This window comes from Lolium perenne, chromosome 1 (genome assembly GCF_019359855.2).
Source record: "Lolium perenne isolate Kyuss_39 chromosome 1, Kyuss_2.0, whole genome shotgun sequence".
Taxonomy (NCBI): domain Eukaryota; kingdom Viridiplantae; phylum Streptophyta; class Magnoliopsida; order Poales; family Poaceae; genus Lolium; species Lolium perenne.
The window spans coordinates 11,233,896-11,251,077 of NC_067244.2; the positions used below are offsets into that span (position 1 = coordinate 11,233,896).

At 43.4% G+C, this 17,182-nt stretch overlaps 2 protein-coding genes across 2 annotated transcripts; one reads left to right on the plus strand and one right to left on the minus strand.

Annotated features, from left to right (window-relative positions):
- The first annotated feature begins 2,226 nt into the window (after positions 1-2,226).
- On the plus strand, positions 2,227-2,900 carry LOC127326011 (uncharacterized). Its single transcript, XM_051352850.2, has one exon. The coding sequence runs from the start codon at positions 2,250-2,252 to the stop codon at positions 2,787-2,789; it is 540 nt and encodes a 179-aa protein (XP_051208810.1). The 5' UTR covers positions 2,227-2,249; the 3' UTR covers positions 2,790-2,900.
- Positions 2,901-3,272: 372 nt separating this feature from the next.
- LOC127326009 (osmotin-like protein) lies at positions 3,273-4,725 on the minus strand. Its single transcript, XM_051352847.2, has one exon. It carries the CDS (start codon positions 4,599-4,601, stop codon positions 3,873-3,875), a length of 729 nt encoding a protein of 242 aa, XP_051208807.1. The 5' UTR covers positions 4,602-4,725; the 3' UTR covers positions 3,273-3,872.
- Between the last annotated feature and the right edge of the window lie 12,457 nt (positions 4,726-17,182).

Below are 17,182 nucleotides of genomic sequence, written 5' to 3' on the forward strand. Positions count from 1 at the left end.
AATGCCTTTGTTGAAGGGATTGTTTTGAGAGCGAAGACTATCTTCAGGGTGAAAACCTAAGATCTTTGATCGGGCGACGGCGGCGCTGGTGCACTGTTCCCTTCTTGGAGGAGTTGGTTTTGAAGAGTCTGATTTTCAGGTGTTGTCTTGGTGGTGGTTGTATTACTGTTGCTAGGGCTGTGATACTGTAGCGGGACATTTATTTCTTAGTTTTCTTTTTCTCTTTTTTGGCTATGTGCATCCGTAATGTTTTAGGGCATTGCGTTGTTGTAGAGGCTGGGTGTAATTGGTATCCTTCGATATTAATATATTCCCTTTATCGAAAAAGACAACAACAAGGTCGAAGAGGGTGCCGAAGCAGCGCTCCGATGTTTCCCGGAAGGCCAATACCTTCTCCCCCATTCTTCTGCCACAAAAAAGATGATGCGGCACGTAACCCTAGTCACCACACTCAATACCCTCTCCCCCATTCTTCTGCCGTGCACGTGAAACCAAAGTTACCACATCGTTTCGTGCCGCTATGCCAGGCTGCCCGAGATCCTTCGAGCATCAGCGAAGCTCCGCCACCTCTCCGCCGACACAAGCTTGTTGGGAAGCTCACGATCGAGCAAATCAACCTCACATATTCGAAGTCCTTCCAACGCCGTCCGGTCATCTCTAGCCACACAAACCGCTCCATTGCAAATGTGGCAAGTTTCTAGTCCCATGTACCCCTCTCCATCTTCCTCTCGATCTGTAGCCTCCCCGCGCAAAACACCATCGTGTGCCACCGCTCGGCATCATCGCCTGCGTCAGTCCAGTGGTCAATAACCAATGGCGCAGCCCCATTTTGGTGCCCATTAGTCGTCAACATCCAAAGGCTAGCTCGCGTAGACCCTCTTCGCCCTCCTTTGTCGTAGGGTTGGTTGTTAGGAGAGCAGCCAGCCATGCTGACCAAGCACAGAAGTTTAAGGAGAACTGTAGGTCGGCAAAAAAGTTTAGCTCACTTGGTTAGGGAAGTGGATGTACAACCCAGCCACCCAGGTTCAAGTCTCCACGGACGCAGATTTGGGTTCTTATTATTTCACACAAAAAAACCACTGTAGGGGCTTCCCTACCGTATTCCTTTCAAAAAAAGAAAGTTTTATTAGTTTTTAGTATAGTTATTTAAAGAATTGATAGAAATAAGATTGCATCCAATAGATTTGCATCCAATAGTGAAATTGAATTCCCCGTGAAGATTGTCAGCATTATGAGAAATACAAAAACAATATGTGGAAATGCTTGGTTTAATAAGCTCCATCTCAACATGTCCAAATTATGCATATGCATAAATAAATTTTAATCGTGTAGATATGTTCGCTGTGATCTTGCAAACTTAAAGTTGATATGTTGATACGTGTGTGGTACCCTATTTTACATCATCTGCGATGGAAGTGTGCTCTATTTACATCATCTGCTATGACAATAAGTGTTCGATGTTCTAAAATAATATCTAGGTGCCTTAAAATACATCATATATTCGATGCACTTTTACATTTCAAACTCATACATTGGATAGTAATACATTTATGGCCAATTATTTCAAAATTATTTCATGATAAAGGCATATATTTACTTTTGCCTTTTGTCATGTTGTCTTGCCATTAGCCGTCCATTCATTAAGAAGATCCAAAGATAACGTGTATGATTCCTGTGGTTGGCAATTTAGCACAGCTGGCTCATAGGCCGGCGAGGCCATCTTGGATGGGCAAGCGGTCCAAAGTCCATGATCTGCTCTGCACTGTTAATTTAAACATTGAACAGTATTAAGTCCCTTCTAAAATATAAGTATTTTTAGCTTTCCATAAATGTTTATATTTCACGAAGGAGGTAACGTTTATGTGTCTTAATTCCAGCATTGGAAGCTGTACATTTATGGCGAATAATATAATAGAAAAAAATATGCCGCAAGACACTTCTTTTGTTTATTGCTAGCATAATAAAGTATGACCAAGACTCGTTCATCTTCATTAAGAAAATTTATTTATGGCGAAAATACAGCTATCACAACAAATTTGATCTCCCATTGTCACTTCATAAAGAAATTCCATTTTAGCAGCGTATCACAAAATTTGATCTCCCATTTATGCCTCAAGATTTGCATCATCTTACTACATAGACCCACCAAATTAAAGCCTCAAGATTTGCCCATGGAATCTTACTACATAAACCCACCAAAAGCCTCAAGATTTGCCTCCTCTCCATTCTCCCCAAACGAGACACCCAAAATGGCAGCGAGGCTTCTCATCCCCATCCTCCTAGTGCTCCTTGTCGTCTCCCACGTGGCGCTCGCCTCCATCGTGAAGGAGACGTGCGCGAAGGTGGAAAACATATCGCTCCGCAAGGAACTGGAGGCCGTCTGCGTGACCACGCTCCAGGCGGCGCCGGGGAGCGCCACCGCCGACACGCACGGGCTGGCCGTGATCGCCACGAACCTGACGCTGGTCAACTACACGGCGGCGGTGGCCACGATCAAGGACCTACAACGGCACGGCGGCTGGACGGTCGGCCAGCAGGCTGCGCTGGCCACGTGCCGTGAGCGGTACACCGAGGGGCTCAACGCGATGCATAGAGCCATCCAAGCACTGGCCACGATGCAGAAGCAGGCATACGAGGACAACATGATCGCTGCCGTGAGGGCCTCCACCGACTGCGCCGCCGCGTCCGTGGCCGCGGATAAGGAGGAGTCGCCTCTGCGCAAGGTGAACGCCGACGCCGAGCACCTAACCGTCGTGGCCATGGTGATCTTTTTCTTGTTGTACGTGTAGCAAGCAGGATACCTGTGGATCTTGCCGTGTGACCGGTGTTAGATAGATCGACAGATCTATGAAAATAAAAACAGTAATTGAATGCGTGATTTGATTGCTTTGTGCCATTAATTTCATGTTCGTAAGTATTGAGATTTAGCTGTCTCCTTCGTGCTGCCCGTGAATGAGAGCGGCCGTTGTTACTGCTTCAGAACTTGACAAGTTTCAAGTTCAACTGGACGCAGACGCAACGCGGAGCTTTTCAGGTGACAGAGGCACTTGAACCTAAATTCCAGTGTTGCATGAATAGAGGATTGTGGAAGATCGCTAGTAGAAGGCCGGAGGAACGTGAGCACTAGAGGCCAGGCCCTTTTTCTTCTCTTAGCAGGCAGCTCTACACTTCTCTTTCTTGCTCGAGCCGGATGATGATAAATGCCATACAAAATGAATTGGAAAAGGGATGACGTACGCAAGCAGCTGAAGGCAACTTAGCTACAACAGTCATCGCTGCAAATAATTGTGTCATCTTCCAAAAGCATTCTGTCATCTTCCAATCTATTCATCATTAATTGTGGGTGCTCACTAGAAATATTCGTCACTATACCATGTTCAGCCTTTCAGGCATCCATACATGCCAACCAAAATCTAATGAACAACAAGCACATCTGTCAACATGATGAACATCGATCCCAGTCCCATTGCTTCTCTTCACTTGTGAACAAGCTGCACACCAGTACGACATACAGTTTCAGAAAAGAGGCTTAATTACCAATGGTCGGAAACTTATTGATAAGTGTTGACGTTGCATGGCTGATGATATCTTGGTTCGAATTGTTAACTTTCTTGGTAATCCAGCGCGCGTGTGTTGTTCCTCCTTATTATCTTCACATTCATTTGCTTAAGGAATTCTCAATTTTATATTTGCAAAGAATGGGTCTTCGCTATCATCATTTAATTTGTGCGTGGGCTCTATATCGAGAGGCCAGTTACGATGTAATAAGCTCATTTTCGAAGATTTACAGTATGATAGAAACCGATTGGCGCATCAATCTGTTTCTCCCTACAGTAAGTTGAATGCTGACCAGCTGCTTATTTATCATGAAATTACATGTGCTCTGTCTGCGCGGAGGCGGCACCGACCATGGTCAGATGGGCGAGCTCCGTCTGGGCGGAGGCGGCACCGACCATGGTCAGATGGGCGAGCTCCGTCTGGCAGAAGACGACCTTGAGCTCGCGGGGCGCGATGCAGCTCTGTGGCAGTGGCTCACGGTCGGTACCGTTCACCCGCGTCAGCGGGCACCGCCGCTTGAAGTACCCGGGGTCCCCCTTGCACGCCACGATGATGCGGCAGTCGTCGATTTTGACCTGATCCACGGGGCACCCGTTGGTGAGGTTCAGCGGGCAGCCCAGCGCCGGGCACTGCCCGCCGTCGCTGAACAGCGGGGTGACCACCGTCGCCAGGTTGAAGCCGTCCTCGAGGCTCACGCTGTACGTCGCGAGGTCCTCGGTGGAGTGCACGGCCAGCTGCACCACCGTCCTCGGCGGCGACGAGCCCGTGTCGCAGCTGGTCGGCGTCCTGCAGAAGGTGCGCGCCACCACGCTGCCAGCCCAGAAGGTGTCCGGGAAGGGGAAGGAGACCAGCCCCCCGTTGGGGTCGAGCTCGATGGTGTTGTCGGAGATGGAGGAGAAGTTCCCGTTGGGGGTGACCAGCGGGCGCACGGGGAACGGGCACAGGTTCTGCAGGGTCAGCTTGGTGTCCACCGCCGATGCCGCCAGAGCGGCGGCGGCCGCAAGCAGGAAGGCGAGGGCGAGGCGCTCGGCCATGGTAGCCATGTGCTCTTGTTTCTTGGCTTTGCAGGGGTGGTGAGGAACTGGTGATATCGTTTAGGCGGACGTGCAAGCCTGTTTATATAGGCAAGGCGCCGTGAGTGCTATGCGTGTAATAACCATGGAGTTCGATCTACGGTTAGTAATTAGCTACCAAGGAGAGCCAGCTAGCATCACACTGATTTTTATTCACTCTGCATTCCAACCCTGCCGTATGGATCGAGATGATGCCTGGATTGGTCACTCCCGTCATGGCGAGTGGTTTCTATTCTTGAGAATGTAGCGTGCCCTTGTTGAGCAGGGATGCATCTAATTTCTTCCCGGAGGTTACATTAGCTACTTCCGGATGTGGCGTACTGGTCTTCTCCGGCCCCGTGCATAGCTAAGTATGTGAAGAATCAGTCTAAACTGGTCACCGCCCACCCAAACTGAATTCAGTTCTGCAAGGGAATGGAGCTTCCACTTGTAAACTTATCACCAACTCATCATCAGGTTTCTCTTTCTATACTAGGCACACTCGCAGACCTCAGTGTTAGACATGTAACGTAGCTGTATATGTGTTCATACCATATTGGTATTAGAGTTGTATTGTATCTTGTATACACCCCATATATATATGAGATAGGCCACCCCTAGAGGGTTGTGCCGGTTCCCCCCAAACATACTTTGTCTTACATGGTATCAGAGCTTTGGTGAGGCGACATATGTGAGAGGGCCGATCAGGATCAACAAAACCAGGAGGCTGGCGCATATAAACCTCTTCCTCTAGCAAACCATGAAGAAAGGCATTCTGTACATCAAGCTGACGAAGAGACCAACCTCGAGTAACTGCAAGCGACAGAAGAAGGCGAATAGTAGTAGGTTTGACCACAGGCCGGGCTGAAGGTGTCTTCATAGTCAAGACCAAACCGCTGGCGAAATCCTCTAGCCACAAGTCGTCCTTTGTAGCGCTCAATGGATCCATCTGAATGCTTCTTCACTTTGAACACCCATTTGGAATCAATGATATTAACACGAGGTGGCGGAGGAACAAGGGTCCAGGTGTCGTTACGCTAAAATGAAAATGTGTAAGCATGGATCCTTCTTAGTCACTCTAAAATGAAGCTTTTGGGAGGTTCTTGAAATTTCCATGCATGTTTGAAACCCAACACCACTCTTCTTCATGCTTGACTTCATAAGACAGAGTTTAGGGTTAGGGGTAGATACATGATTTTTTGTTTTGAATATGTCTAGACCTTGTTTATCAACTTGAATGTTTACCATATGACATAATTAAGAAGGCTATGTGCTTTGGTTTTTCATTCTTTAGATTTTTTGTCTGGATTTTTATGCCCATTTGAATCTTGGTCAAATCCTAGGTTTGACTAAGATTTAAATAAGTTTAAAATATGAAAATGAAAAGGTAAGCATCGATCCTTCTTAGTCGCTCTAAAATGAAGCTTTTGGGAGGTTTTTGAAATTTCCATGTTTGAAACCCAAAACCATTTCTCTTCATGCTTGACTTCATTCATAAGATAGAGTTTAGGGGTTAGGGGTATAGATACATGATTTGTCTGGTTTGAATATGTCTAGACCTTGTTTATATATTTGAATGTTTACTATATGACATAAGAAGAGGCTATGTGCTTTGGTTTTTTATTTTTTTCGATTTTTTCTGAATTTTTATGCCCATTTGAATCTTGGTCAAATCCTAGGTTTGACCAAGATTTAAACAAGTTTAAAACATGACAATGAAAAGGTAATTAATCATGGATCCTTCTTAATTAATCAGTACGTCTAATTAAAATGAAGCTTTTGGGAGGTTTTTCAAATTTCCATGTTTGAAACCTAAAACCACACTTCTTTTCATGCTTGACTTCATTTATACGACACATAGTTAGGGTTAGGGGGTACATGACTTGTTTGATTTGAATGTGTCTAGACCTTGTTTATGAACTTGAATGCTTACTATATGACATAAGAAGATTATGTGCTTTCATTTTTTATTTTTTTATTTTTTATTTTATGCTCATTTGAATATTGGTCGAATCCTAGGTTTGACCAAGATTTAAACAATATTAAAACATCAAAATGAAAGGGTAAGCCTGGATCCTTCTTATGCACTCTAAAATGAAGCTTTTGGGGTTTTTTAAAATGATCCTTCTTAGTCCATGTTTGAAACCCGAAACCACTTCTCTTCATGCTTGACTTCATAAGACAGAGTTTAATTAGGGTTAGGGGTATAGATACATGATTTTTCTGGTTTGAATATGTCTAGACCTTGTTTATCATCTTGAATGCTTACTATATGACATAAGAATGCTATGTGCTTTGGTTTTTCATTCTTTTGATTTTTTCTGAAGAATCTTGGTCAAATCCTAGGTTTGACCAAGATTTAAACAAGTTTAAAACATGAAAATGAGAAGGGGAGCCTGTATCATCCTTCTTATTAATTAGTCACTCTAAAATGAAGCTTTTGGGAGGTTTTTGAAATTTCCATGTTTGAAACCCAAAACCACCTCTCTTCATGCTTGACTACATAAGACAAAGTTTAGGGGGTAGGGGGTAGATACATGATTTGCATAGTTTGAATATGTCTAGACCTTGTTTCTCAACTTTAATGCTTAGTACTATATGACATAAGAAGCTTTTGAGATGTTCTTGAAATTTCCATGTTTGAAACCCAAAACGACTTCTCTTCATGCTAGACTTCATAAGATCGACCGAGTTTAGGGTTAGGGGGTAGATACATGATTTGTCTGGTTTGGATATATCTAGACCTTGTTTATCAACTTGAATGCTTACGATATGACATAAGAAGACTATGTGATTTGGTTTTTCATTTTTTCTGATTTTTTTGAATTTTGTGCCCACCCATTTGTATCTTGGTCAAATCCTAGGTTTGATAATGATTTAAGCAAGTTTAAAATATGAAATGCAAAGGTAAGCATGGATCCTTCTCAGTCACTCTAACATGAAGCTTTTGGGAGGTTTTTGAAATTTCCATGTTTGAAACCCAAAACCACTTCTCTTCACGTGCTTGACTTCATAAGACAGAGTTTATGGGTTAGGGGGTATAGATACATGATTTGTCTGGTTTGAATATGTCTTGACCTTGTTTATCAACTTTAATGCTTACTATATGACATAAGAAAACTATTTGATTTGGTTTTTTTTATGTTTTTTTTTAATTTTGGTGCCCATTTGAATCTTGTCAAATCCTAGGTTTGACCAAGATAATTTAAATAAGTTTAAAACATGAAAATGAAAAGGGAAGCATGTATCCTTTTTAGTCACTCTAAAATGAAGTTTTTGGGAGGTTTTTGAAATTTCCATGTTTGAAACCCAAAACCACTTCTCTTCATGCTTGACTTCATAAGACAGAGTTTAAGGGTTAGGGGGTAGATACATGATTTGTCTGGTTTGAATATGTCTAGACCTTGTTTATCAACTTGAATGCTTAGGATATGACATAAGAAGACTATGTGATTTGGTTTTTCATTTTTTCTGATTTTTTTGAATTTTGTGCCCACCAATTTGTATCTTGGTCAAATCCTAGGTTTGATAATAATTTAAACAAGTTTAAAACATGAAAATGAAAAGGGAAGCATGTATCCTTCTTAGTCACTCTAAAATGAAGTTTTTGGGAGGTTTTTGAAATTTCCATGTTTGAAACCCAAAACCACTTCTCTTCATGCTTGACTTCATAAGACAGAGTTTAAGGGTTAGAGGGTAGATACATGATTTGTCTGGTTTGAATATGTCTAGACCTTGTTTGTCAACTTTAATGCTTACTATATGACATAAGAAGACTATGTGATTTAGTTTTTCATTTTTCTGTTTTTATTTTATTTTTCTGCCCATTTGAATCTTGTTGGTCAAATCCTAGGTTTGACCAAGATTTAGACAAGTTTAACACGTGAAAACGAATAAGTAAGCCTGGATCCTTCTTAGTCACTCCAAAATGTACCAATTGATAGATGGGTTAACTTTGCTTCATGGAAAAAATAATGTCATGTAATTAAATGAGTTAAGTTGGATTTCCTACGCTTGAATCCATAGGAAACTTTGTTCTAATGCACTATAATAATCAACCGAGTTTTTACACCAACAGGTCTATCACTTACGTGTGGTGCCCACGCGTGAGGTCCCACACTTCAGTGAGCACAAGTCACGTGTAATAGGTACGCAAACTCCCAGCCATCTTCTTTGTCAAGAGAAGACGCATCAGGATGCGTATTGGAAGTCTCTGGGTCCTTCAGGATCCTTCGGTTGTCCCTCTCACACACAAAAAAAAATCTCTCTCATTCTCGGCCTCGCTCGACTCGCTCGCTCGCTCGCTCGCACCTCCCTGCTCACTGACAAACCCTGCACAATAGTCAACATCGTCACTCGAAAAAGGGGAGACACCATAATGCTCTCCCTTCTTCTGACATTCCGAGTGATCCCTCTTCCTCCGAGTTTCACTAGCTAGACGGGCAAACACACATGTGCTCCATAGTAATAATAAAAAGGTAGAAAAATCGATATACGAATCTATAATTAAATAGGTTAAACTAGGGTTTTGCCTAGTACTACAGATCAAGGTTCAAAAAAATCCAACTACGGGGTTCGAACAACACGATTCTAATCCAAGAATTTTTTCTACCTCATCCAAATGGCTTCAAACTATAGGGTTAGCATCTATCTAGTGCAGTATGTGTGAAAATGTATGCACTATATGTGCTATAACTTGTATGTCTTTCAAATTTGAACCAAATTTGAATAAGTTTGAAATATTTGAAAAGGGGCTTTTGGCTTAAACGTTTGAAACCCAAAACGACTTCTCTTCATGCTAGACTTCATAAGACCGATTTAGGGTTAGGGGGTAGATACATGATCAGTCTGGTTTGAATATGTATAAACCTTGTTTATCAACTTTAATGCTAACTATCTTTACTATTAAATTGCAATAGGTGACTGCCTGGTATCACACTTGGGCCAGTTTTTATTTGGGCCCAACGTTCTGAGTTGTGGTGATTATGATAATAGGCCCGTATGATGCCAAAAAGTTTCCTGCGGTCGATGCCTGGAACCCGTTGTGTGAAAAAATAAGGAGCGCTCTATGTACTTGTAAAAAAGAAATGCAGCATTATCTCAAAAAAAAAAAACCCAGCAACACGCGTGCTGGTGCGTATCCTCGGTGGAGATAGAGAATCAAGCTAGCGTACGTATAAAAAACGGAACGGTCCCATCACGACCCCAATCTGATTCGCACGAGAGAGGGCCTCCACCGACGCCGTCGGTCGTCGATGCCCACGTACGCGCCTATTCCATACGCCGGTTGGTGACCATGCTCTTTTATCTCCGAAACCAGATCAGGTCGTCGTCCGCGTCTGACGCCGTACGTCGTCTGGTTTCCGGAGTTGTTGGGAAAAATAGCGCTAATTTGGGTGGTGCGGTTTCCTTCCCTATGTCAATTTTGTTTATGTTAGGATCCTCGACTCTCTTACGTGATGTCTGATGTGCAATTTCGATCGATAAAAACCGGAGGCACAGTAGAGGAGCTTGACAAGGACACGAAGGTCACAAGGAAGCAGATCGTACAATTGAGCAGCCCCGCCTTGCTCCTGATGCCATGAAGGTCACGAGGACGACGTCGCCCAAGAGGAGCACCTTGGGAGGACGTTATCACCGATGGTGGGGCGTCCAGGAGGATGCCATTGTCGATGGCGTCAGCAGGGTGAATGTTGATGGCGAAAACCTCGACGACCCTTTGGATTAGAGCAGGAGCGCGATGGTGGCGCAGCCGTTCCGCGCTAAGAGGATGTGCGCAACCGAAGACGATGACGCCTCTGATCGTCTGGTGGCGTGGTCCATGAGGATGTCCTTGCCGATCGCGGCGGCAGGGTGGATGTTGATGGTGAAGACTTCGAAGACCCTTCCACCTGGTGCTCCCGTCGCCTCGAGGTGTCGGAGCCTTCCACTGCGGCGCTAGATTAAATTATCCCTCCGATGCCTCCTTGACGTGGACCAGTCGACTCTCAGCCGGACGCGTGTGCTGGGAGACGTACCTCACGGTGATCGACGTGCAAAGGAGTTCTCCAGCAGCGTCAGGCTGATCGCTAGCATACTATGACGGGAACATAATGATCATGAAGAGCAAGGACGGGGAGCTCCAGATCGTAGCCACGAACCATGGTGCGATAGTTCACGCTCAATACTCGGCGTGTCGATAGAAGCAGGAGCACTGAAGGACGATGGGTTTCAATTGCTTGCCGCATGGCCGGACGGCACTTGCTTGCGACGCTCGCGATTAATTAGGTAAATGTAGCTGAACAACCTAGATCAACGACCTTGGGGTTCATCTAATTTTGATTTACTTTGACTGAGCATACATCCAATACTCAAATCATGGATATATCAGCTCCCTCGCGCGACTCTAGGGGCGCTCAAACCCTACCCTCCCCGACCTCCCGCCTCCCTCTTCCCCATCACCACCGTCGGGGGGAGCCACCTGGCAAAGCCCGGGTGGTGCCGGCGGCGGTGGCTCCTCCTCTACCCAGTGCAGGCTCTTGCCCAGGCGATGCTGGCGAGCAGGAGGCGGTGAACGGTGTCTCAATCCTCGTCGGTAGAGCTGCTCGGCGGCTGGCTGCGAAGGTGGCGAGCTCAGCGGTGGTGCCTGGTTGCAGCGTGGTGACGCCGGGAGGCGGGGCGGCGTGGTGGTGACGGCCAGGCTTGCTCGGCCCAGATCTAGGCCCTGCGGGCTCCATCTGGGCATGTGCGGGCTAGGCTGTTCTCCCCGTGGATGCCCCTGGAGTGGACGCGGTGGTGCGGGACAGGGAAGGAGGGGAACAGTGTGTGGCGGCCTACGTGCAGCAGCGTGGCCGTGGGGACTATAGATGCCCAAGCTGGGCCTGTCCGGGCCTGCGGGGCCTGGTGTGTCCCTGTTGCCGTGTTCGATCGGGCACCCTCTGGTAGCGGTGGAGGACGTCCTCCAAGTGGCTGTGCCACTGCCTCCCTCTGGTTCCAACCTTCATACCCCTCCATATCATAGGTCATGCTATCGACCTCGCGACACGGGCGTGAGTTCGCGGATGTCGGAGCGGCGGTCCCGGAAGGTGGACTGCACAGGCAGCGGCGGGCGACGTGGCGGTGGGGTTGGCCGTCTCTTTGGGCCACGAGGAGGGGGCGTCGGGGGCTCATGGTTTTGGTTGATTAAATTGTACTCATTTAATTTAATGTGGCGCCGTAGCAACGCACGGGTTTTGTGCTAGTATGACATAAGAAGACTATGTGCTTGGGTTTTTCATTTTTCCTTTTTTTTAATTTTATGCCCATATATTTGAATCTTGGCCAAATCCTAGGTTTGACAAAGATTTAAACAAGTTTAAAACATGAAAATGAAAAGGGAACCCTGTATCCTTCTTAATTAGTCACTCTAATATGAAGTTTTTGGGAGGTTTTTGAAATTTCCATGTTTGAAACCCAAAACCACTTCTCTTCATACTTGACTTCATAAGAAAGAGTTTAGGGTTAGGGGGTAGATACATGATTTGTATGGTTTGAATATGTCCAAACCTTGTTTATCAACTTGAATATGCTTACTATATGACGTACATAAGAAGACTATGTACTTTGGTTTTTCAGTTTTCTATTTTTTTAAATTTTCAGCCCACTTGAATCTTGGTCAAATTAATCCTAGGGTTGACCATGATTTAAACAAGTCTATAACATGAAATAAAAAGGTAAGCATGGATCCTTCTTAGTCACTCTAAAATGAAGCTTTTGGCGGGATGTGTTCTTCAAATTTCCATGTTTGAAACCCAAAACGACTTCTCTTCATGCTAGACTTCATAAGATTGACCGAGTTTAGGGGTTAGGGGTATAGATACATGATTTGTCTGGTTTGAATATGTCTAGACCTCGTTTATCAATTTGAATGCTTACTATGTGACATAAGAAGAGGCTATGTGCTTTGGTTTTTCATTCTTTTGATTTTTTTCTGAATTTTTATGCCCATTTGAATCTTGATCAAATATATCCTAGGTTTGACCAAGATTTAAACAAGTTTAAAACATGACAACGAAAAGGTATTTAATCATGGATCCTTCTTAATTAATCAGTAAGTCTAATTAAAATGAAGCTTTTGGGAGGTTTTTCAAATTTCCATGTTTGAAACCCAAAACCACACTTCTTTTCATGCTTGACTTCATTTATAAGACACAGTGTAGGGTTAGGGGGTACATGACTTGTTTGATTTGAATGTGTCTAGACCTTGTTCATGAACTTTTGAATGCTTACTATATGATATAAGAAGATTATGTGCTTTCGTTTTTTTATTTTTTTATTTTTTATTTTATGCTCATTTGAATATTGGTCAAATCCTAGGTTTGACCAAGATTTAAACAAGATTAAAACATCAAAATGAAAGGGTAAGCCTGGGTCCTTCTTATGCACTCTAAAATGAAGCTTTTGGTTTTTTTTTTAAATGATCCTTCTTAGTCCATGTTTGAAACCCGAAACCACTTCTCTTCATGCTTGACTTCATAAGACAGAGTTTAATTAGGGGTTAGGGGTATAGATACATGATTTGTCTGGTTTGAATATGTCTAGATCGACCTTGTTTAACAACTTGAATGCTTACTATATGACATAAGAAGACTATGTACTTTGGTTTTTCATTTTTTTAATTTTTTTAATTTTCTGCCCATTTGAATCTTGGTCAAATCCTAGGTTTGAACAAGATTTAAAAAAGTTTAAAACATGAAAATAAAATGGTAAGCATGGATCCTTCTTAGTCTACCTAAAATGAAGCTTTTTTTTTGAAATTTCCATGTTTCAAACCCAAAACCGCCACTTCTATTTCATGCTTGACTTCATAAGACAGAGTTTAGGGTTAGGGGTAGATATATACATGATTTTTCTGGTTTGAATATGTCTAGACCTTATTTATCATCTTGAATGCTTACTATATGACATAAGAATGTATGTGCTTTGGTTTTTCATTTTTTGATTTTTTCTGAAGAATCTTGGTCAAATCCTAGGTTTGACCAAGATTTAAACAAGTTTAAAACATGAAAATGAGAAGGGGAGCCTGTATCATCCTTCTTATTAATTAGTCACTCTAAAATGAAGCTTTTGGGAGGTTTTTGAAATTTCCATGTTTGAAACCGAAAACCACTTCTCTTCATGCTTGACTTCATAAGACAGAGTTTAGGGTTAGGGGTAGTGTTGGAGATATGCCCAAGAGGCAATAATAAAAGTGGTTATTAAATATCTTTATGTTTATGATAAAAGTTTATATACCATGCTATAATTGTATTAACCGAAACATTAGTACATGTGTGATATGTAGACAACAAGAAGTCCCTAGTATGCCTCTTAAACTAGCTTGTTGATTAATGGATGATTAGTTTCATAATCATGAACATTGGATGTTATTAATAACAAGGTTATATCATTATATGAATGATGTAATGGACACACCCAATTAAGCGTAGCATAAAATCTCGTCATTAAGTTATTTGCTATAAGCTTTCGATACATAGTTACCTAGTCCTTATGACCATGAGATCATATAAATCACTTATTCCGGAAAGGTACTTTGATTACACCAAACGCCACTGCGTAAATGGGTGGTTATAAAGGTGGGATTAAGTATCCGGAAAGTATGAGTTGAGGCATATGGATCAACAGTGGGATTTGTCCATCCCGATGACGGATAGATATACTCTGGGCCCTCTCGGTGGAATGTCGTCTAATGTCTTGCAAGCATATGAATAAGTTCATAAAAGACCACATACCACGGTACGAGTAAAGAGTACTTGTCAGGAGACGAGGTTGAACAAGGTATAGAGTGATACCGAAGATCAAACCTCGGACAAGTTAAATATCGTGTGACAAAGGGAATTGGTATTGTATGTGAATGGTTCATTCGATCACTAAAGTCATCGTTGAATATGTGGGAGCCATTATGGATCTCCAGATCCCGCTATTGGTTATTGGTCGGAGTGAGTACTCAACCATGTCCGCATAGTTCGCGAACCGTAGGGTGACACACTTAAAGTTGGATGTTGAAATGGTAGAACTTGAATATGGAATGGAGTTCGAATATTTGTTCGGAGTCCCGGATGAGATCCCGGACATCACGAGGAGTTCCAGAATGGTCCGGAGAATAAGATTCATATATAGGATGTCATTTTATGTGAATTAAAATGATGCGGAAGGTTCTATGGAAGGTTCTAGAAAAGTCCAGAAGAAACCACCAAGGAAGGTGGAGTCCCGGAGGGACTCTACCTCCATGGCCGGCCAACCCTAGTGGGCGAGCAGTCCCAAGTGGACTCCCCCTATGGGGGCCGGCCACCCCGCCCCCCCCCCCCCACATGGAAGGGGGGAATCCCACCCAAGTGGGATTCCCACCTTGGGTAGGTTTCCCTATCACATGGAAGGTTTTGGGTTCGGGTCTTATTCGGAGACTTGTAGTCCAACACTTGGGGCCTCCACCTATATAATGAGGGGCCAAGGGGAGGGGGCCGGCCACCCCAAGACCACAACCTGGCCGCCCCCCTTGAGTGGCCGGCCACCCCCTCCCAAACCCTAGCCGCCCCCTCTCCTCCATAGCTCCCGCGTGCTTTAGCGAAGCTCCGCCGGAGTTCTCCACCGCCACCGACACCACGCCGTCGTGCTGTCGGATTCAAGAGGAGCTACTACTTCCGCTGCCCGCTGGAACGGGAGGTGGACGTCGTCTTCATCAACAACCGAATGTGTGGCCGAGTACGGAGGTGCTGCCCGTTCGTGGCGCCGTGATCAAGATCTTCTACGCGCTTTTGCAAGCGGCAAGTGAACGTCTACCGCAGCAACAAGAGCCTCATCTTGTAGGCTTTGGAATCTCTTCAAGGGTGAGACTCGATAATCCCCTCGTTGCTACCGTCTTCTAGATTGCATCTTGGCTTATATTTCGTGTTCGTGGTAGGAATTTTTTTGTTTTCTATGCTACGTTATCCTACAGGTAGATACATGATTTGTCTGGTTTGGATATATCTAGACCTTGTTTATCAACTTGAATGCTTACGATATGACATAAGAAGACTATGTGATTTGGTTTTTCATTTTTTCTGATTTTTTTTTTGAATTTTGTGCCCACCCATTTGTATCTTGGTGAAATTCTAGGTTTGATAATGATTTAAGCAAGTTTAAAATATGAAATGCAAAGGTAAGCATGGATCCTTCTCAGTCACTCTAACATGAAGCTTTTGGGAGGTTTTTGAAATTTCCATGTTTGAAACCCAAAACCACTTCTCTTCACAAGCTTGACTTCATAAGACAGAGTTTAGGGGTTAGGGGGTATAGATACATGATTTGTCTGGTTTGAATATGTCTTGACCTTGTTTATCAACTTTAATGCTTACTATATGACATAAGAAAACTATTTGCTTTGGTTTTATTTTTCTGTTTTTTTTTTGAATTTTGGTGCCCATTTGAATCTTGTCAAATCCTAGGTTTGACCAAGATAATTTAAGAAGTTTAAAACATGAAAATGAAAAGGGAAGCATGTATCCTTCTTAGTCACTGTAAAATGAAGTTTTTGGGAGGTTTTTGAAATTTCCATGTTTGAAACCCAAAACCACTTCTCTTCATGCTTGACTTCATAAGACAGAGTTTAAGGGTTAGGGGGTAGATACATGATTTGTGTGGTTTGAATATGTCTAGACCTTGTTTATCAAATTTAATGCTTACTATATGACATAACAAGACTATGTGATTTAGTTTTTCATTTTTCTGTTTTTATTTTATTTTTCTGCCCATTTGAATCTTGTTGCTCAAATCCTAGGTTTGACCAAGATTTAGACAAGTTTAACACGTGAAAACGAATAAGTAAGCCTGGATCCTTCTTAGTCACTCCAAAATGTACCAATTGATAGATGTGTTAACTTTGCTTCATGGAAAAAATAATGTCATGTAATTAAATGAGTTAACTTGGATTTCCTACGCTTGAATCCATAGGAAACTTTGTTCTAATGCACTATAATAATCAACCGAGTTTTTACACCAACAGGTCTGTCACTTACGTGTGGTGCCCACGCGTGAGGTCCCACACTTCAGTGAGCACAAGTCACGTGCAATAGGTACCCAAACTCCCAGCCATCTTCTTTGTCAAGAGAAGACGCATCAGGATGCGTATTGGAAGTCTCTGGGTCCTTCAGGATCCTTCGGTTGTCCCTCTCACAGAAAAAAAATCTCTCTCATTCTCGGCCTTGCTCGACTCGCTCGCTCGCTCGAACCTCCCTGCTCACTGACAAACCCTGCACAATAGTCAACATCGTCACCCGAAAAAGGGGAGACACCATGATGCTCTCCCTTCTTCTGACCTTCCGAGTGATCCCTCTTCCTCCGAGTTTCACTAGCTAGACGGGCAAACACACATGTGCTGCATAGTAATAATAAAAAGGTAGAAAAATCGATATACGAATCTATAATTAAATAGGTTTAACTAGGGTTTTGCCCAGTGCTACAGATCAAGGTTCAAAAAAATCCAACTACGGGGTTCGAACAACACGATTCTAATCCAAGAATTTTTTCTACCTCATCCAAATGGCCTCAAACTATAGGGTTAGCATCTATCTAGT